General features: G+C 39.5%; 1 protein-coding gene across 1 annotated transcript in view; it reads left to right on the forward strand.

The window, feature by feature from the left end:
* MUC2 (mucin 2, oligomeric mucus/gel-forming) overlaps positions 1 to 10,996 on the forward strand; it is a 59,311-nt gene extending 48,315 nt beyond the window's left edge. Inside the window, exons 39-54 of the mRNA XM_069804031.1 lie at positions 41 to 288; positions 1,399 to 1,582; positions 1,714 to 1,918; positions 2,556 to 2,734; positions 3,383 to 3,452; positions 3,771 to 3,871; positions 4,036 to 4,067; positions 4,247 to 4,424; positions 5,030 to 5,134; positions 5,764 to 5,804; positions 6,460 to 6,582; positions 7,039 to 7,137; positions 7,800 to 7,928; positions 8,607 to 8,646; positions 8,938 to 9,067; positions 10,507 to 10,996. Of these exons, the coding sequence (XP_069660132.1) occupies positions 41 to 288; positions 1,399 to 1,582; positions 1,714 to 1,918; positions 2,556 to 2,734; positions 3,383 to 3,452; positions 3,771 to 3,871; positions 4,036 to 4,067; positions 4,247 to 4,424; positions 5,030 to 5,134; positions 5,764 to 5,804; positions 6,460 to 6,582; positions 7,039 to 7,137; positions 7,800 to 7,928; positions 8,607 to 8,646; positions 8,938 to 9,067; positions 10,507 to 10,762 (2,120 nt within the window). The 3' untranslated portion in view covers positions 10,763 to 10,996. The remainder of the gene's footprint in view (positions 1 to 40; positions 289 to 1,398; positions 1,583 to 1,713; positions 1,919 to 2,555; positions 2,735 to 3,382; positions 3,453 to 3,770; positions 3,872 to 4,035; positions 4,068 to 4,246; positions 4,425 to 5,029; positions 5,135 to 5,763; positions 5,805 to 6,459; positions 6,583 to 7,038; positions 7,138 to 7,799; positions 7,929 to 8,606; positions 8,647 to 8,937; positions 9,068 to 10,506) is intronic.
* The last annotated feature ends 10,071 nt before the right edge of the window (positions 10,997 to 21,067 follow it).

Consider the following 21,067-nt stretch of genomic DNA (forward strand, 5'->3'; position numbering starts at 1 on the left):
TGTTGCCATAAGAAGCTAACCTAGCTGTATGTTTTTGTAGGCTACTGCACTGGCTGGGGAGACCCACATTACATGACTTTTGATGGACTATACTACAGCTATCAAGGAAATTGTACATACGTCCTTGTGGAAGAGATACATAAGAAAGTTGACAACTTTGGTGTCTACATTGATAACTACCATTGTGATACACGGGATGTAGTCTCCTGTCCTCGAACACTCATTGTGAGACATGAGACTCAGGAAGTGCGCATGGCGACAGTCAAACCAAATACTCTACAAGTAGAGGTATTGGAGAACGTTACCTTTGATTTCTTGATTAAAATATTAATACAGCATCAACCAGATAATTATATTCACAATGTTAGGAAAAAAAAAAGGAATCTGTGTTTTAGATTTAATACCAGTTTGGATTATAAAATAGGACTGCTTTGAAGGACTGTTTTTTGACTCTGAATATGGAGATAAATTTCTACAACTTCCTCCCTTTTTTATCTCAAATATTTGCAGTGCCTTATCTCTCCTAAATACACAAACATGGAAAAATTGCTAAGAGTTAAGGATATAAATTAAATTAATTTATAATTAATATTAATGTAACAAAGGAAAAGAATAAATGTTGAATGGGAGGATACAACATAAACTAGACATAATAATAAAATGCTGGGGTTAAGCATTTTTAAAAAGTACCGTTACCAGCTTTGATTGGTATCACCTTTTTAATTTTTCAAAACAGGGGCTTTTATGTGTTTCTTTCATTGATAAACATGATGCCCCAGCTTTGGGGCTTCAAATTTGGTGAGAAGTGTTTCTTTTTAGGCTTTCATGGGGTTTGTTTTGTTTATTTTTGTACATTACCGTGTGGGAATATTACAAGTTAGGTTGCAGCATATGGTTGAAAATTTGCAATATTTAGACCCCCTTTTTTTTCTCTAAAGCAAAGAAATCTACCATTGCTGAGTAAAAGTAGTAGTGGTAGTTCCGTAGGTATATCATGGCTACTGTATTCATATAATAATAGAGATTTTAGCTTATTTCTTTCATTTATTTTTCCTACAAACATGTTCCCTTTATGCCAAGAAAGTTAAAAATGTGTGCACTAGGAATTTAGGAGAATTTTATATTGCACTTTCACGGGGTGTTCTCAATGCCATAGTCACTCTAATAAATCTGTTGAGTGTTAGAATTTAGCTCATTTAAACTATGAATTTTAGCCTAGTTTATCGGTGGCTGATAAGCCTTTTCTTTAGCTCAGAGAAGAAAAGTTCAACTTTCCAGTAACATGAAAGGAAACACAGGGACATTTTTTACAAACTAAAAGCATATTATTTGCCTTTACATTCTTTCTCCAATGCAAACTAAATATATGTCTCTCTGCTGTTTTCTTTTATTTATTAGGTGACAGTAAACAAACAGGCAGTGGCTTTGCCTTATAAAAAATTTGGCTTGAGCATCTATGAGTCAGGCATAAATCGTGTAGTGGAAATTCCTGAACTAAAAATGAACGTGACCTACAATGGCTTGTCCTTTTCTATCAGAATGCCCTACAGCCTGTTTGGGAACAACACCCATGGACAGTGTGGTAAGGCTTACTCTTGTAATTTCTGTACTCTCAGAAAACCACAAACAGGTAAATGACAGCCCTGCCACAAAGATGAATGGAATTTGATAACAAATCTGTGAGTGAATTCTTTCTCCCCTTACCAATTTTAGGTACTTGCAATAACAACACGGCAGATGACTGCATGCTGCCGAATGGAAACATTGCAGAAAACTGTGAAACCATGGCAGATCATTGGCAAGTTGTTGATCCTTCCAAACCACAGTGCTCCCCAGGCCTAATTCCTACAAAAGCACCCAGCACAACCCCAAGACAGCCTTGCAAAGAATCTTCCATCTGTGAGCTTCTTTTGGGAAGGTAGACGTTCCTCTGGGGTTTATAAGCCTTTGATCTTCAAATTAAGCAGCAATTTTAGGATTTGTTTCTCAATAAAAAGTGTTTCTAGCTATTGCTCCATTTCTTGTAGCTTTGTGGGTTGCTTCCATTCCTCTTACTGTTTCTAAATATAATTCTTTGCTGACAGTTTGCTTCCAACCTCTGGCTGCTACATTAAACTTCCTCGATGTTCTTATGTTCTTCCACGCTCTCTGCTCTCCACTGTCCTATGCTCTTGCCTTTTCACACACTCAGCAGAAAACAGAGTCCAACTGAAAACAGACATCATTTTTAGAACGTTGTGTCAGAATTAAGAAAAAAACAAAACAAAACCCAAAAATCTCTTTAGAAAAGTAGTTCATACTTACACTTCATAATATTCATGTAGCTCCTGGACGGAAAATATTGGTGCCTGAGTGTTTTGTAGGTGAGGGGAGAATGCTTTAAGATATGTTGAAATGTTACAATCTAGATTAGTGCTCTTAGTAAAAACCTCTCAGTAATAGTCCTTGTTCACACCTCGTTAAGCACCATTGTTGCTTTGTTAGAATATGTTAAGCACATTGAAGAATTCATGGATCATTCAGTAACTAATAATGATAAGTGTTTCTGTTTCTAGTTTGTTTGAGCCGTGCCATGGTTTTGTCCAGCCTGAAAAGTACTATGCAGCCTGCGTTTTTGATAGTTGTGTACTTCCCAACTTAGACCTGGAATGCTCAAGTCTGCAGATCTATGCTGCCACCTGTGCTGATCAAAGTGTATGCATTGACTGGAGGAGTCATACCAATGGTGTTTGCTGTAAGTATTTGGCCATTTATCTTGAACTATTAGGGAAGCTTATATGGAACTCTTTCAGCAACAATGTCCTAACGGTAAGCCATATTGGTTTTCGAGCAATGGAGACACCAATAAATCATACCAGTTGCTTTCCTCTAAGGTAACATTTTTCACAATGGAAATGATAAATGAGCCTGCAAAAATATACATCTATTGACTGTGCCAGAAACATCTGTATCAGTAGATACTTTTTTGTACACGGGCAGTTTTGTGTTTTGCAGGCATGAGCAGATCACGCTGTATTTAGTGACATATGCATTCATTTTCAGCTGTAGTAAGAAGAGGACAGAGGGTAGGGATACACTCCCCTTTGAGAACTTGTTCAAAAGAGACTGAAATTATGAAAAAAAATTGTAATCAAGATGTAGACTCTTGGTTTTATCTCCTTAATGTAAAGTATGGTGCTATATCTCTACGGCTAAATTGCATAAAATAATTCCATTCAGACATGAGTCTGATATCTGGGTTTTTTTTTCCTCTTTGCTTCTCAAGATGATCAAAGATACATGGAAAATGAGTAGACAGTGTTTAATTTCTTGGCATAAGGTCACAGGGCTTTTATATGATACTGTTACTGAGCTCTTCCTCCTTTTTTTTCTCCCATTCCAGCTTATAAATGCCCCTCAGATAAAGAATACAGAGCATGTGGTCCTATTAAAGAGATAACCTGCAAATCAAGGTAAATAATTCCTTCACTGTTAGTTACACCTCAAACAACTGTTCAGTCATATTGAATGCATAGGTGGATGAGAGAAATCAACCTCCTGTTATGTCTTAAATCAACTGTCAAATTTGGTACCACTGTTCTCTTGATCCTAAATCTGGGTGCCTGTACTGTTTACGTTGTTTGGCTATACCAAACGTGAACACTGACAATCCCTAAATCTCAAACATGATCATTTGCCACTGTATCTTCAGTGAAAAGTTATTTGACATAATCCTCCTCTGCATGCCTATGACAGTAATGGTGTTCCTCCGAACATTTTGTCTCCTACAGTCAACAAAACGAAACTTCAACTAAACAAGTAGAAGGCTGTTTCTGTCCTAATGGAACAATGCTGTATGACTCTGGTGTGGATGTCTGTGTGAAAACCTGTGGTGAGTTATACTGCTTCACTTGGATGCATGTTTGTTTCCTCTTTGTTGTTTCCTTCTCACGTATGCAACATAGATCTGACTGTATGCAGTACTCATACAACATATTATAGAGATGTCTACTGTTGTATGAGTGGTAATGGAAATTTATTTTGATATTTTCACAGGCTGTGTTGGAGTGGATAAAATACCAAGAGAGGTATGCTGCTGTATGCTTTTGTATTTCAAGTAGAGGCTGGGGGTGGGGAGAGGAGAGTGGTCTCCACTGGTGCAGTCTTGTTTTGTTGTCTCCCAGCTTTTCATTCCTGTTTTTGCTTCTGTTCTTTTAATTAGTAACCATGCTTGAGTAACCACTCACTTTATTTTCTTTAATGACAGTTTGGGGAAAAGTTTACAGTAGACTGTCAGGACTGTATATGCGTGGAAGGTGGAAATGGCATTGTATGTGAGCCTCATGAATGTGCCGAACAAAATAAGGCCAGTTGTGATGGAGAAGGCTTCTATGAGGTCAATGAAGTCAATTCTGAAGACTCCTGCTGCCCCATTGTCACCTGCAGTGAGTTTATACTTTTGTTTTTAGTCTTTCTATACATTTTAGGAATAGAAAGTAAAAGAGAAATTAACTAGTTTAGCACCAGAGACCTGCAGCAGGGAGTCACAAAATAGTATCTTTCCTCATGCTTTTTAAAATCAGCTTGCCTAGTGTTAAGGAAAATATGTTTTAATATCGCAATGACTCAGCATAACTGAATTTACAATTATGGGACTGAACTAAATCTATAGTTCATGAGTTCAGGACCACATTTTATTCAAGTAAAATGCAGATAGATTATGAAATTCTATGTGGGTTTTCATTTTGCAGCAGTTGCCTACAACCTTGGAGAGAGTAACAGTTGTCCACTACTTCTCTGCAAAGAATTGTGATACTTTTTAACACTTGGTAATTACATGGTAGAAAACATTTCATAAACTAGTGCAGTCCCCCAATCCAGTGCCTGGATTCACTAGGAAAAAAAATGTTCTCTTTCTGCAATCTGTTTCTTTGGAGAGGATCTGGGCTGTTTCCTAGCAATGGAAAGTCTATCCTAAATGCTTTGATAGATGCCTATTTCTAGTAGCTGTGATTTAGTGTGCTTTCTGGCTTCTTTTTTTTTTTTTCAGAATGCAATACAAGCTTGTGCACAAGTAAAGCCCCCAAGTGTACACTGGGATTTGAAGTTCATTCTCATATTCCCAGTGGTCAGTGCTGTCCTGTGTACCAGTGTGGTAAGTCCCTTGAAAATATATTACAATGATTAGCATTACATATTACGTAATTTAGCATCACACTTTGTTAGACTGTATGCAATAGCCTGTTGAAAGAGGTAATAAACACAGTCAGATTCTACAAATTGGTTACTATTAACATTGTTTACTACTGCTATGGTTATGACAAACAACTACGAAATAAGATATAGCTCAGGTGGCTCAAGTTCAATTTTCCGGTTGTAAGTACTTGTAAGAACAGCTACAGGACTAACTGGGACTGTGGTCGCAGCTTAATCTAGCAAAACGTCCCTGTAAGCATCCCCAGTAGAAGGTAGCTTTACAAAGTCTGCTTGGTTCTTGGTAATTGAAACAAGGAGCTACTTGTACCTGTTAGGTGGACATTCTTGGCTATGAACTGGACTCCATATATTGGGCCAAATCTTCCTCCCTTTTTGCACATGCAGTATTTGTTCTTATACCTTATATATGTCATATCTGCTACCAGAAATGGGGAATAACCAATGTATTTGACCATATGCATTGTGATTCATTGCGGAAAAAAATGAGTTTGACTACAGTGGGGTGAAGATGTTTTGGTTTGGGCTTTTTTTCCCCTAGTAACCACCTAACTCCTTGCTTCTTAACAGTTCCCAAGAGGGTTTGTGTACATCAGAATGCTGAGTTCTTGGTGAGTTCGTATTTCAACAGTCTTCTGAAAATGCTTAAAACACCAGTTAGTATGCTTTATCAGAAGTGCTATGAGGAGGTTTATCTAGTACAATCAATATTTTAGAAGTTTTCAAATTCCTGTCAGGAGTTCATCAATTTCACAAAGCCTAAATCTTTTCTGAAAAGGTTACTGTGTTTGAAAGGGACTGAAAAGTTGTTTGTGTGTCAGTATCAGAGACAGATTTGGGTTTAGAGTTAAGTGTGCATGCATTTTTAAAAGTCAGTCCATATTTACTGTCAGCATGTTATTGCAGTTTTAAGACTGCTTTCAAAAATGAAAATATCTGTAAATAAGTAATATTCTAAACAGACTTAGACTCCTAATAAATTCTGTTGCATCTAGTAATTGTTTTATTGCAGATATTTGCATGACACCTGTCCTTGTAATATCTGAGTTTATCATTGCTATACAGGACTTCAATAAAGACACACATTAAATTAAATTTGGTATTTAAAATGTTGTCTTCATAAACGGCTAGCCAAATAGCTATCCAATAGTCTTTATGATTGTTTCCTTTTCCATAGCTTGGTTTACAGATTTTTTGAAAATTAAGAAATGTCTGTCACATGTCATATGTCATTAATATATGAACTTTTTTCCTTAAAATTTGTAGCCTAATTCCTCAGTCTTTGTTGATAAGTGTCAGAATTGTTTCTGCACTAATGAAGTTAACATCAGCACTCAACTGAATATCATCTCATGTGAACATATTCCATGCAACACATATTGTGAACCAGTAAGTGACAAACTTAAAACAAACAAAAAAACCCCACAAAATACCCATGTATGTGAAAAGCAGTTTGATCAATGAGTGATATAAGCAAAGCACAGGGAGCAGAAATCGAGTCCAACTTCAGTGTGGATACCAACTGTCCTTGAGCAATCTATTGTGTGAAGCCTGACTGTGTAACTTACAGTATTCAGTTCACATTGGGAGGATTAGCTGGGAAATTTCTGTAGAGCACTTATTGGAGTGATATTTAATTATTAGGCATATTTATTATAGTGCTTTAATTTATTCCATCTCTATCCTGCTTTTTTTACTTGTCTTCCGTTGGGTTGGAACACAGAAAGGTACAAATCTAGAGTGCACTTCAAAGCATAATCAATTAGTGGGTTAGTATGTTTTCATTTCTTTCTCAAAAATGCATCTATCATAGTGATTTCATTTTTAATTAATTTTAATATCTAGGGATATGAACGTCAACCAGTGAAAGGTGAATGTTGTGGAAGATGTGTGCAGACTAAGTGTGTTATACATACATCAGAGAATTCTGACCTCATCTTGAGTGTAAGTATGGTCTATATCTTACGTCTGTATCAAATTTGTAAAGTTCCCCCTTTCAGAGCGAGAACATCTCCTTGTCAGAGATAAGGCTTAATGCAAGTTTGCACCTGGAAGGTCAGAGGCTCACCTAAAGCAAAGCCTATCTACAACTTTTTGGCCCGAAGGAAGGACTCATGAAATCAAATTTTCTGGAAGGCTCTTCCTGGAATGACAAATCCAATACCATTGGAAGGGTTTTTCTTGCAGTGTTGGGAAGCTTGGGGTTTATTATTTGATTTCTGTGTACTGAAAAACACCAGTAAAGCCTGCATATGAAACAATTTTATTGCCCCTGTAGGGTGAAAGTTTAGGATTGTTCTTAATTACCATACAACAGTTTAGCTTTCCCTAGGCAAAACTGATTGGCATGGATGATTTTGTGAATAACTACTAATGCTCTCTATGTACTTTAGAGGATTTTTCTTTTCCAAGAGAAATCCCATGTAAAACTGAAGATTCTCTCCACATATGGCATACGGCAATACATGTAATAATCTGTATCCAAAACAGCTATTAATCTAAAAATAATTGACTGGGAAACAAGAGGAAAGTCATTGTCAGAGGACAAGAAAATTTTTGTCTGAGCTCGTTTCAGCTTTCCTTATTACATTTTATTTCACTTGCAGCCTGGAGAGTTTAAAAATGATCCTTACAACAATTGCACCATTTATAGCTGTGTAAATATCCACAACCAGCTTATCTCTTCCACCTCTGAGATTACCTGCCCAGCATTCAATGAAGAGAGCTGCAAACCTGTAAGTAAATACGGAAAACTCACCCTCTACTCAATGCATAGATTACTTCAGTTTAGTTCAGCCACCTAACTAGCAACAACAGTCAAATTAAGCTCTGATGGCCTTTCAACCAAAGTTTCTCAGTCCCAAGGGCAAAAGTTTCTGCTGCATCCATGCACAGACCTATAGAGTGTATAAAATAAGATACCTGGGTGAGAGTTCAAGGCTTATAGCTGGCAGCTGTCTCTCAGTAGCCAAAACACTGGTCGGCACTGAGATACAAAGTCCTCATTGACTGCTTCGTGCAGGGTCCTGTCTGAACAAGAGCCATGTTTTCTTGAATGTTACAGAAACTCAAGCTGTTCAGTCAGCAGGCTGCCAGTAATGCCATGCATACTTCCCATTCAAATACATAAGTCTCTGAAAAAACATTTTTTGGAATTGTTTCTGAGGAAAAATTGCATTATGTTCACTGTAGACTTTCTTCAAATCATTATCTTCATTTCCACAATCCTTCGTAAATTGATAGATATCAAGTCTGGAAGAAACCATTGTCTTTGTTTATTCAGATCAATGCTACAGTTTTTGCTGGTTATTTCCAGCCATTGAGGAACTGCTCTTCTCAGTTATTGCCCTAAAAGCCTCTTTCATATAGGGAAAGAAAATAATATTATTTCTCCTGTTTCTTTGTTTTTTTAGGGAACTATTACATTCTTACCTAATGGTTGTTGCAGAACCTGTAAGTATGCCAATGTACCCGAATCAACACTACAGAGAATGAATTTTCTTCTTAAATCAAACCATCTTCCAGCCATAGAGGCTGATATGTTTGTATTTAAATAGATGCTTTTATATTTATGTTTGTTATTCCAAGCATTCACTGTCCAATCTCTCTGGGAAAGTTTAAACTGGAGCAGAAAGACCACATAAGACAATTCTTTGAGGGCACTAGTGAAGCCCAGAGGGTGATGAACTGCAAGGAACTTCTGGAGCTATTTCACTGAAAGTGTTTTCTGATCTTTCCCTATAGGTGCACCTCTGGATAGTCCCACACCCTGCTCTGTCCGTCAAAGAAAAGACTTTATCGTCTATAAGGGCTGCCATTCTGTGGACAGAATTGTCATGACTGAATGTGAAGGAACATGTGGAACCTCCTCACTGTAAGTCAACTGATTGGAAAATAAGATTCAAATTCTGCTGGCACTGAGCTTGTTTATATAAAAGGAACAATAAATAGTTAGACTACAGAATGGTAGAAGACCTGAAACTATCAGCTGCCCAAATCATGGGCACAAAATCATGAAATCTGTGACTGAACAGTTGATTTGTCTTAATACAAAGTAGAAAAGTGTATTAAATTGCCTTGAGATTCAGACAGCTATGATAAGGTCTATCCATCCATTAAGAACTGGCTTGTCTGTCATTTGTGTCAGACCACCTTGGCTGGAAATCATCACAAAAGATCATGGATTATTTCCTGTAATGGGAATGAGCCCAGAGAGCAGCCAGGCCTGATGCTCATAAGCTGAAAAGCTTCTCAATAATTAACATCTAAAATGAAAAACACATACATCTTTTAAAGGAAAATTGAAACATGCACATTTTTATACAATAAAGAAATTAAAAAACAAATGCTATAGGGGTGGAGTGCTGGTGCTAGTAGAATAGTTTCACTGTACATTTTTCTCTGAAATAAGAGAATCTACAAGAAACTGGCTATAAGAAAGTGGCTAGTAGGACACCTGGTACTGAGCTATTAAAACACTGGAAAAAAATGTAATTCTAGCTCCCCAAAGAAACTGCCATTTGCTGCCTATCACTGAATATGCCACATGGTACCTTGCATGGGAGAAAACTGATCTTTAGTCTCAGATTGAACCCCGAATAGCCAGGGGGTTTATTAGTATTTTGAAATACCTTATCATCTTAGAGTCTTGCTGTGGTTGCCTCTGCACACAAATACAAGTAAAAGATGTCTCTTGACACAGTTTGTAGCCTGATATTGACAGATTCTGCAGGTTAGGAATGGTGCTTGGGAAGCTGATGAACACAAAGCTGCAAAAAATAATTTGCTGTGAGATAAGAACAGAAAGAGCTGCTGCTTTCCTTTCCTGTTAACACTGCCTGGTTTGGGATATGCACTTTGATTCACGTGATGCAATTGTAGCCCTTGCAGCCAATTGATTGATGTGATGCCATTGTAGATGACATTATAGCCACTTATCTATGCAGTTTTCTTATTTGGGTCAGGGCTTTGTCTGCCCTCAGTTGTTGATCTGGTGTATTTAACATCCATCAGTGCCAGGATGGTGAGAGGGATATAAGGAAGCTGAGCTCCTAGAACTCACTGTTTTTTTTTACAAGGACTTCCATACTAATTGTTTTATCAGAAAAAATCTCAGCAAATGCAATGAATTTTAAAAGCATATTGTTATAACCACTGCTCTGTCAGATGAGCTCAGCACTTTCATTAGCCACAACTGTGGCTCTTCTACATATTATTCCAAACTTCTCACAGGAGTTCTGTACCTAATTTCACCCTATCCTCTCTATGTTGGCTTCCGGCACAGAGTAATGTTGCCATTTTCCATGTTAACAGATACTCTGCTGAGGCCAATTCTATGGACCACAGCTGTTCCTGCTGCAGGGAATCAAGGACTACAGTGAGAGAAGTGGAGCTGAAATGCCCCACTGGGCATTCAGTTTCACATAAGTATATATATGTGGAAAGCTGCAGCTGTCAAGACACTGAATGTAGCAGCTCACAGTCCAGTGAGTTGCAGAGCACAGAAGAAAATGACAAGGCAAGCACTCTGAACCGTATCAAGAGGGCCATCAGCTTAACAGCAAAATGAAGGGGGAAAAAACTAGCAACATTCAACTAAAAGGACAATTCTCATCTTCCTTGACTACTTTTGAACTTTGTGTTTCCCCATTACTGTACCCTGTTTGTTCTTCCATTATTTTTAACAGTGCTGTATTTATTTGTGCACAAAATAAGAACACAAATTTGTGTTCTTCCAAGTGCACAGCCTTTTGGGTCTTTTTATAATCAGCTTATTTTTTCTGAATGATTAAAAGCACATTTCAAAAAACATGGGTTTTGTACTTATTCTCATGCTGCCTTGATGAGCCTGACTTTTAAAAGAGAAAAAAAATTCTTTTTCAAGTTGTAGGAAGTCAAGTGACATATTTCCTAAATTTTGGGGGTATCTGTTGCTAGCTCCTTAAAAACTGAAATATCAGAAGGTACTGTCTGGAGGACTCAATGTGTAAGGTGGTGCAGAAGTTGATGCTGTTGGCCAGAACAAAGCTAAAGATGAATAATGCATCATGAAGTGATCCAGATGACCCGGAGAAACTTCTCGTTCAGCACTAGATCTCATTTTAGCAGGGCTGCTGTGTATGTTAGAACTGTCTCAGTTCATCACAATTATGTATTTTCGCTAAGAAAGTAGTCCCTCAGGTATGAGAATATGAAGGGATGTATAGTTAGTACTATAGTAAGAGGTCTCCAAATTCCAATGCTTGCAAACCAGATGCCCATCTCTGAGCTAGTAATCCTAGGCTTCCTCTACAGGAAGTGGAGAGAAATAGCCATTTTCGACATTCATTTGTCTCATAACAAAGGACATATCCAAAGGACGTTAGCTGCATTGCATTCTAAAGTGCCTGTTTATCTGATCTTACTGTAAGGGGAGCTGAAGGAGATTAGCTGAGAGATGGACATCTCTCTTGGATCATCTGAAGTACAATGAGGGTAATTACACCTTCTGTTGTGTGTGGAAAATGCTTTTGGTATTATTTTGTCTCTGTTAATGAACACTAATTGTGCTTTACCCTTGTGAGCTTGAGCCACAGCCAACCTGAATACAAGCATCTTTGCTACCTAAAGAATTGGTGGCACCATTTTGTGCTACTACTAGCCCTGCCAAATGTATTGCAGCTTAGAATGCAGACGCTGGTAGGAATGCACAGAAAATGAAACTCCAGAAGTTTTGCATCTTTAGGACACTATGATTACGGAGCTAATTTCTGTGGAGGGGGAGAGGTAGCTGATCTAAGAAGAAGGAAGTTTTGTCAGTTTACGAAGCAAGCTCCAGAAATAATGAAGCCTGGTTTCTGCTTTAGCATGGGTTTCGAAGGATTTCTGTCTCTAGGTTCATTGTGAGATGTGACTGAGACTTTTCTCCTGGGGAATTAACAAGGTCACTCTCTGTGGATTCTTTGTTGTCTAACGATTTCTGGGCTGACACTACAGCCATACTTTTCTTTGAGTCATTTGCAAAAATCACTTTTCTCAAAATCTGTTGACATTTAGCTGTCTTTGAGATCTTCATTTGTGCAGTTAAATTTGGCTGAAGTCAACAATAGCTTCTGGAGACAAGCAGATACAAGGTGTGGTCAAATCTGCCTTGTTTCCTATGAAAAAGAGATAAAAATATTCCAAGCCACTAGTGGCATTTTGCTGCACACTATATTTACACCGAAGACCAAAATCTCCCTTGCTTTTTTTTTGTTTGTTTTTTTTGTTTGGTTTTTTTTGTTCTGTAGTTTGCATGGGCTCTTTCTGTCCCTTCTAGTGATGGGCAAACTACTTCTAAATAAGGAAGTTAAAAGATCCTGTATAAGTCAGTAAGGCTGCAGATTTTGGCTTCGCCACTGCAAGGCAGTCTATGGCTAAGAATGTAAAATCACTTTGGACACAAAAAAAGCAAAGCTGCCTCCAAAAGGGAGTTTGTACTCCATCAAGTAGAGGGTTTCACCTCTGAGAAGAATGAATGTTGGTATTTCCCCACAGACACTTGTATGCTCTTAGTAAGCGCTGAAAAAAAATTATTCTGATAGGAATTTACATGCATGTACAGGATGGTGTTCCTTACAGTGCTCTGGATTATAGCAGCCCCTTCAGTTTTGGTGCTGGGTCAGTGCTGCCCATAAGCAGGTGCCATAAGCAGGCATCCAAGCAGGCGCTGTCAGAGAATTCTAATTTACAAGTGCTTGGCAGTTCCAGGTCAAACTGTACATGTCAAACCTCCACCCCTTTCTGCACTCTTAGTCACCTTAGAACTTTGCAGTTCAGTTCACACCTGTATTTCCCTTGGAACTGGATGACAAAATTGAACAGATTAAGCTTTTTCCAGCACAGAAATCCACAAATAGTCTTTTGGAGAAAAAGGAAGGAAAGGAGCTTTAACTGTGTATCCCTACAAAGCAAGTAGCAGTGGCAGTGAGCAGCACTTTTGCTCCTTCCCACAACCCTCTTGGCAGTAAATGGAGACCTGTCCTACCTGATCCCATGGACCATTTTGTTTCTTAAGCAAGAGCTGTTGGGTTTGCAGGTCGCAAGCAGAGATTCATCTGAAAAGCTCAGGGGACAAACTGAAGAAACGTCTTACAAGGCAATGTCAGTGCTTTGGGGGCTCAGAGGAGATGGTGGAAACTTCTGATCCCATTGTCTCTCAGGCAGGACCTCCTGCAAGGGGCACTGGCAGCATCATAAAAAGCATCGGTGCTGGAAGGGAATAGGATTGACTCCCTCTTTCCTTCAAGAATGACTCCATTCTCCAGGAATTTCCTTGTCTCCTGAAGTCTAGCAAGAAGGGAACAGTAGCAAGAGCCCCAGCAGAGTTCACCTGGGTGGCAGAGTGGCTAATACACTGTCCACGCCTGAGTCCTGTGTTGATCTCCTCTTAGACTTTCTGTCTAGCCTCCCACTTTCATTGGTGGCAAAGGGATACTTTTTGGTTTGTTTCTTTTTCATCTGCAGTTACTTAGCAGTTTTAGTTTCGCCTTGAAAAAGGAGGAAGCCTTCTTGGGAGGCAAGTGGGACTTCTAGCCACACAGCCTTTGAAGGCACCAAAAACCAGGGTCCTAGCTCTTGCTCTCCAAGAACTGCTTGATTTGGCCTCACTTTGTCACATTGTCCCTAAGTAAGAGATGAGCTGAGTTCCTCTAAGCATGGCGTTTGAACACCCTCAACAAAGTCCTTGAATCTGCTTGGACATTCTGGTGAAAAAAACAACCAACCAAACAAAAAACCCATGGCCTTATTGCTGCTTTCCCTAAGGGAAGGAAGGACAGATACAGGCAGGCTGGAATTCCCAAGTACAGGCTGGAGCTGGATTTACCTGTAGCATGGTTATTGCCTTGGTTACCAGAGGTTGTGATTTTGAGTCCTTGCCTTAGGTGCAGGCTCCGCCAAGGCAGCTGGAAGCTCAGGCAAATCCTTCCCAGGCAGCTGCAGCCTTACAGAAAATTCCTCAGCATAGAGCTAGCTGTAGGAGACCACTGCCAAATGCTGGAGCAAACCTAGGTGCGTTGGCTGCAGATCAGGGAGGGGCCCGTTGCCACACAAGTAAAGAGCAGTGCAGCTGGGGGCTTCCAGTGCAGCTCTTGACACACTTGGCCACTCTAATAAGCAAAAAGAAAAAGCTGATTGTCTTATTGCATTGTGGGCCATTTGCAGGGGATACACACAAGTATTCCCTTAGATGCACCCTAAGCCTTCCTTATGGTAGGTTACATGCTTCCCTGGAAGCAAGGCGACTGTGCAGTGCACCTTAACTGTGGAAATACATGGGTTTCATTCTCAGTTGTAGTCTGCTCCAAGGTAGTTTGAAACTCAGAAAATTTCTTCCTACTTACCTGGAAATGCACTGGAAATTCAATGTTGTTCATATGACTCTACAGTAATACCATGAGAACTTTCATCTGGAGTTAAAAAGGAGATCTTAGAAGGTTTGCTGATAAAGTGAGCACAGTTGTTTTATGAACCATTACTGGACAAGTGTTTTGAGAACACCAGGGGCAGAAAGGAAAATGCTTGTTAGCAATATGGAAAAATAATACAAGGTAGGGATTTCTGATCTAGCAACTACCTTGTTTAGTGATGTAACTATGTATTGTAACATTATCAATTTGTGCTGTAGGGTAAGATAAGAGGAAGGGTAAGATAAAATTTTCAGTATGGTTACTGTTGGACTGTACTTTGCTAAACCACACTTCACTGAACTAAGCACTTGCAATTCTGCACATAAGCCCCAATGAAAGGACTTCAGCAAAGGCAAAGCCCTAAGTAAATAATCGTGCAGTTACTGTGCTTGTTATACACTGAACTTGTCTAGCAAAGCAAACTCAGATACTGGGAAAAGAGTCTGAAACAGACTTACAAACTATAAGATCATAGAAAAGAAAATTCTTGTGAACTTTAGGTCCCACAAAAACTGAAATACCTTTAAATAACTGTAACATTGCTACACAATTTCTGAAATGTCATCTCCCAGCAGAAGCTTTGAGGGGTAGGGGTATTTTAAGGTAGAACAAGTTCTTCAAGTTAAGCAGCCCTCTTCCTAGGCTAAATTTCCTCAATCTTAATCCTCAAAATTAACTGAATCTTTTCAGGCTACCACAAACAACTGTGTTCTTAACTGGCAGTCCCCCACACTAACTTTGAACCAGGCTATGTAAGCATATTCCTGTCACTGATGTAGAAAATCCTCTAACTTCTTTTTCAGCATCACCCTTTTAAAATCTGATGTGTTCAAACTGGATTTCCTTTAATGTTCCAGTTTTTCAGCATTCGTATGTAAAATACTTGAATTCCTTTCACAAACTTGTCTCTAGAACAGTGAAAAATCACCACTGTAGTTTTTCCCTTATTCCAAGACTTTGAGAAAACTCATCAAACATAGTAGAACTCATAATGTATTTTTGATATTGTTTCAGTTCAACAACTTCCATATCAAAACATCTTTCTCTTGCAGAATGGATTAAAGACAGAAAACACTTTATGTCACCTTTTGCTATGCTTTTGGCTAGCCTCCTTTCCACATTTAACAAAAAAAATGGGTTCTCCCGACAGTCATTGAGCTTTTTTATCTCCAGGAAACCACGGATCTTCCAGTGATAAGCAACTACTCTTGTGAGAATCATTCTGGAGATTTGTTCCTGGTCATATTATATGATATATTTGAGTGAAAATCTTGTTTGCTTTGAAGGCAAAACAGAAGGACTAGTCATGAGAGCCTAATTCAGTTAGTCACACAAATGCTAACCTTTGCACATAGAAGCAGCTACTGCCTGACCATATCAAGGCTGTTAATCTCAGTCTAACCTAATGATAAGAGAAGCATCACAGATTTTCAAATCGTGCAAAGATTAGCCTGTATGTGAGATGGAGAAGAAACCTCGGATACTAAGTGAAGCAACATACATACAACTACCTTATTTGGCAGAAATCAAGTAGAAAGTATGGCAGAGTTGGGGTTGAGAATGAGCACCTTTGCTTCATGCAGCTCTCTTTTAAGCAGTAACAAAAGGCAACAGGAACTGTGATCAAGTAATGTGGCTTTACACAGTGCCTGTGACCTGACACAGCAATGGAATTTCAATAGCCAGTCCCTTTGGACTAGTGTAGCCAAGCACTTCTTGCACTTTGCTTGCAGCACCTATGGGAGCTGTACACTCATTCTTCTTAAAAACACAGGGAGCCTGAGCTAAACACAGCACACTAAGGGCAGCTAGCTATTGGGCGGCTAATTCTAAGTTCCACAACATGCTAAACAGCGGCCCCGGGAAAGGCTGTGGCCCGATTTGTCTTGGTTTTCCTCTCTCTGGATAGTCATTTGAATTTAAAAGAAAAATAGTATTCAGCCACCTACAAAACTGCTTTGGTTTTAGTGGCTACAGCGTTCAAGGCAAGGCAAGCTCTGAAATTTGGATGACATAGAAAAGTTAGCTGCTTACTGTGAAATACCATGGTTCATGTTGGAAGGATCACAACCTAACGAGTCCAGTAGAAAGGCTCTGACAGAATTTTAGATCAAGTCCTTAACAGGGATATAACGTAAGTCCAATTTAGGGAAAAAAAACAAAAAAAAACCCCAAAAAACAGGCCAAGGTTGCTTAGCTTCTCACCTCAGCCAGTTCTCTGCCTCATCTCTCTGCTTTTCTGTTGGCTTGCAGTGACTTTCAGTCATGGTGGATATGGTTACTGGGTATGTAATTTCATGTAATTTCAGAAGTATACACGCTTCAGTATTAAGTATGCAGTGGCCTCTTCTGAATTGTCTTGGCATCCATGAAATAAGAAATTGCTTTTAAAAAAAGGGGTGGAATCTGCTCTAGCCTGAAACCCATAAAGCTCTAATTCTTAAAGCAGAATGTTCATATCCTTCCCTACATAGGGCCCTGGGTTCCCTTTGTTCTGCTACTCCATATTTTTCACCAGGAAGGTTGTTTCAAGAAAAATCTTTCAAGTAGAAAAAGCTCAAGGGCCCAAGCTCCTGATGAGATGGCTTTCTATGCAGGCAGTCTTTCTCATGTGAGAAAGTGCCAATAGGTCAATAAGACCTGTGTGCACAAACACCAATCAGCCGTGTCATTACTCCTTGTATGTGGATTTTGAAAGATCTACATCTTCTTAAAAAAAAACCTAAAACCCCCAAAACCAGAAAAGAGCAGCTGAACTAATTCTTTGCAAACAAGAGTAACTAATGCCCTTGATTAGTTCAGCAAAAATCAGGGAACCCTATGGCAAGATGAGAGGTTAAGGAGCTTTGTGTTCATTCTAAGGCAAAATGTAAGAAGATACCCAACCATCTCCTATCAAAATTAAAATACTGAAGGCATTCTTCATGCATTTTAATTGACAAGTAATGACAAAGATCCGTTGCCTGCTTTTCCTCTGCCTGTTACAGATCACCTTATACTTACTGCCAGCCATTTCAAACTGTGTGGTGGATGCAAATCTGATGGATCAAATAAATCTTTGATATGAATTTCCTAAATTCCATGGGATTACACCAAGGATAAAAATGTAATCCATGTTGTTCTTGAATTCTTCTGGCAATTTAGAATGTGCAAATTAGTGTCGTAACCATCAGTTATGTCAAATATTTTGCCAAATTCACTTCAGATGTTTTTATCATGTGGATTATCAGCACAAGAGGGCTTGACACCAAATCCAAATTAATTATTTTCCTAGCTAACATTACCTTGTTAATGAAGTACACAGCATTTCTCCAGAGTTATTAGTAAGGCAGTGCTTGTAAAACACCATTTTATAATGGATTCACATTTTAAGAAGCAGCACCAGCTTTGCCTGAAATGAGCTGGAATATCAGAGGATTTCCAAGCTGAACGCCTCCAGTGCTTGGACTGTCCTAGGACGGTGTGTTAGAAAAGTCTTGGTAGCCTTAATGCTTTATAGTGTGTATAGCATCACCTTTTGACAAAAGGGTATGGTACAAATGCAACTGCCAGGCTTCGGTACGGTGGCTGGCTGTGGATTGCATCAATCCACCAGATGCTCCCAATTTGAATGCCTCTTTACCAAGTTTGTATCAAAAAATAGGAGATGTGATTGGCTGGTGTATTACATTAGCTTCATGACAGTTTATCTCCAGTAAGTCAGTGTCAATAAAGAAGCTGAGTTAATATTTACCTATTGTATTTACTAAAATCACATACCCTTTAATGGCAAATGATCCATGAAATGGGCTGTAAAGGGGCCAAGAGGAATTGTTCTTTTTGCTAGTACAGCTGCAGCAGAGTGAAGGCCTCTTCTGCTGCAGGGCCCAATAAAGGGAAAAGTTATTAATCCCAGTATGTCACTGCAGGGGGAAATAGCTATAACTTGCGTGCCTGCAATAGCAATGATACGGTGGTAAGTGACCAACGTATTCACAAGCTCCCTGTCAGTCTGAATTTCCATCCGAAAATGACCATGTATTTCTTCTGAAAACCTCAGTGTTGCCACACTTGAATATAAAACCTTCATTTGAATGTAAATCTCCTTCCCCCATAAGTAGCCCTGAAATCATTACAGGGCATTGAAGCATCCAGTGATTTCTAAGGAGTGTAGCCAGCACTCTCTGTGGAGAAGCCAGAAGCGGCAGCTCTGGTTAGTCACTGACAGGAACTCTGGTCCCCAAGAAATGGCAAAGAAATGGCAAAAATGACAGAGCAGACAAGCAGAGGTAAGAAAATGGCTAGGTATGGATCAAGAGGATTGGGTTTCCTGTTTCTCTGAGTAGCAAAAAATGTGCTCTTGCTTTTCTCAGGAGATGATCCCGGATGACTGAGATTACTTTCTCTGCTGAGTGGAGCATAAGTGGATGGTGGTTTAATGAATTATTTGTTTTATTCTGTCTGTTCCTTGGACACAGTTTTAACATGTGCTGTTTATGTTCTTCCCAGGCCCCTGAGTGCTAAATGAGGCTTGCAGGGGGAAATCATGCCTTAGCTCATCCCTCCTGCCCACCCTGTCATGCCCCCGAACCACCCACATGTAGAAGACAAAGGGCTGGGAGTTGCAATGGACAGCCTCACCATGTCTTTGTCATCTAAGGTCTACTCCAACCTGAAGGGTATCTTTGGCAAGTAGTTTGTGTGTGGTTCCTGCTGCTTTTGTCCTGTCTGCTGGTAATAAAGGGATTTTTTCCTAGGTTCAGGAATCATACTCCTAGAGTCCTATTCTTCTTTCTGTTCTCATACCAATCTGAGATTACCTGGGTGGAAGAGGACCATGATTTTTAAAAATGGACTCTATCTTAGCAGAGTTCTGCATTTGGATTTTGACACTAGCTTTGATTTGGGAAGATTAATAGGTTTCATCTTTCCATCTTTATCCTCAACTAAGCTCTCTTTGTCAGTGTCAGTGGTCTACTGACCTATGTGTTTTTTCTTCTGAGCTTCACAGTCCTTCCCCACACCTGCCTTTAACACTGTTCTGTAGCCTGTACAAGAGCTCAGTTTGAAAGTTACCATGGGAATCTGCTGAATTTTAGTGTTACTATTGCACTGTATTCAATTTCAGACCATCCTAATACCTACAATGTCGTATTCTCCTGGTTTGGTTTATCTACTAGATATTCTGCTGGTTTACTTTCTAACTATTTGGATGGAGATCAGCAGGGTGCCATAAAGTCTGTTGGTTCTGTATTCCAGCCAAAATGGCAGGGCTTCAAGAACAGACTTTACCTTCCAGTAGTGCCCTGCCTCAAGTGCAACTGACAATGGAATTAATGGGGCATGGACAGTGGGAAAGGGGTAACATGAACTCATGTTTCATGTGCTGCACAATGCTCTTGCCTGCTGGTGCAGGATTTTCTTGAGAGCAACCACAGCAGCAAATCTTAATCTGGCAGACATTTGCACCTGCAATTCTGTCAGCCACTGAGTAAGCAGCTCATAACTGTGTAGTGGGAACAGCTGAAAGAAGCAGTGGGCCAGCTTTAGGGCACTTAACTTTGTAAATGCCGGAAAGCTTGGTAAAGCAGTGGGTAAGATGCAGTTCTCAAGCGCCAGCTTACTGTCTGCCAACCAGTTAAGAGGACATGCATATTCCCCAGTGAGTGCATGGACAGACTCGACCTGAGGACTTGCAACAACGGTGAAACCTAAGCCCACTTTAAACTATATTTATGCCCACTTACTACTGGCAATCATTCTGGCATTAGTGTATTCCCAAAGGGGCATGGAGCAGTTGAAATTGTGGGAACGTTTGTTACCCATGTTTGATTTTCTGGGACCAGGTGAGAGGCTTCCTCTGTGTCAGGAGCAGTTCCCCCATGGCATGGATAAGGTGAAGAAATGCTAGGTCAGCTTGTGCCAGCAGAACAAGTAAATCTCTAAAAAAGATCCTAAAATTACTAACATCAAACATCTGTGATGGGATGTCCAAGAACTGTCCTACAGGGGAATGTAGACCAGATCATGACTGAGCCTGCTGGATTTTTTATGGGTATGTGATAGTCTATTAAAACACTCCAATAGCACCAAGGGACCCTTTTGCAGCAGCATAATTTAGGAGGTGAAGGAATGAATTGTGGCCTACATTTTGGTGGGACTTGGGCGCTGCTCCCTTATGCTGTTTGGAGAAACCACCACCTCTGTGTGCATAAAGAATAAATTAACTTCCTATGTCTGACTGGTGCAGTTAAATCTCATTTGTGCAGTAAAGGCGAGAAGTTTGCACTATGTGGACTAATGTCATTCCTGGTCTGTTGAAGCAGTAAATCTCTGGCCTTTTTTGTAAGATATTTTGGATACATTTCTTAAAGGACATTGCCCTGCTGCCAAAAGTTTTTGCTCTAAATAAACCACACATTATGCCTGACCTTACAATATTTTTTGGTCTAACATTTAGAAGTCGC

This window comes from Haliaeetus albicilla, chromosome 16 (assembly GCF_947461875.1).
Source record: "Haliaeetus albicilla chromosome 16, bHalAlb1.1, whole genome shotgun sequence".
Lineage (NCBI taxonomy): Eukaryota > Metazoa > Chordata > Aves > Accipitriformes > Accipitridae > Haliaeetus > Haliaeetus albicilla.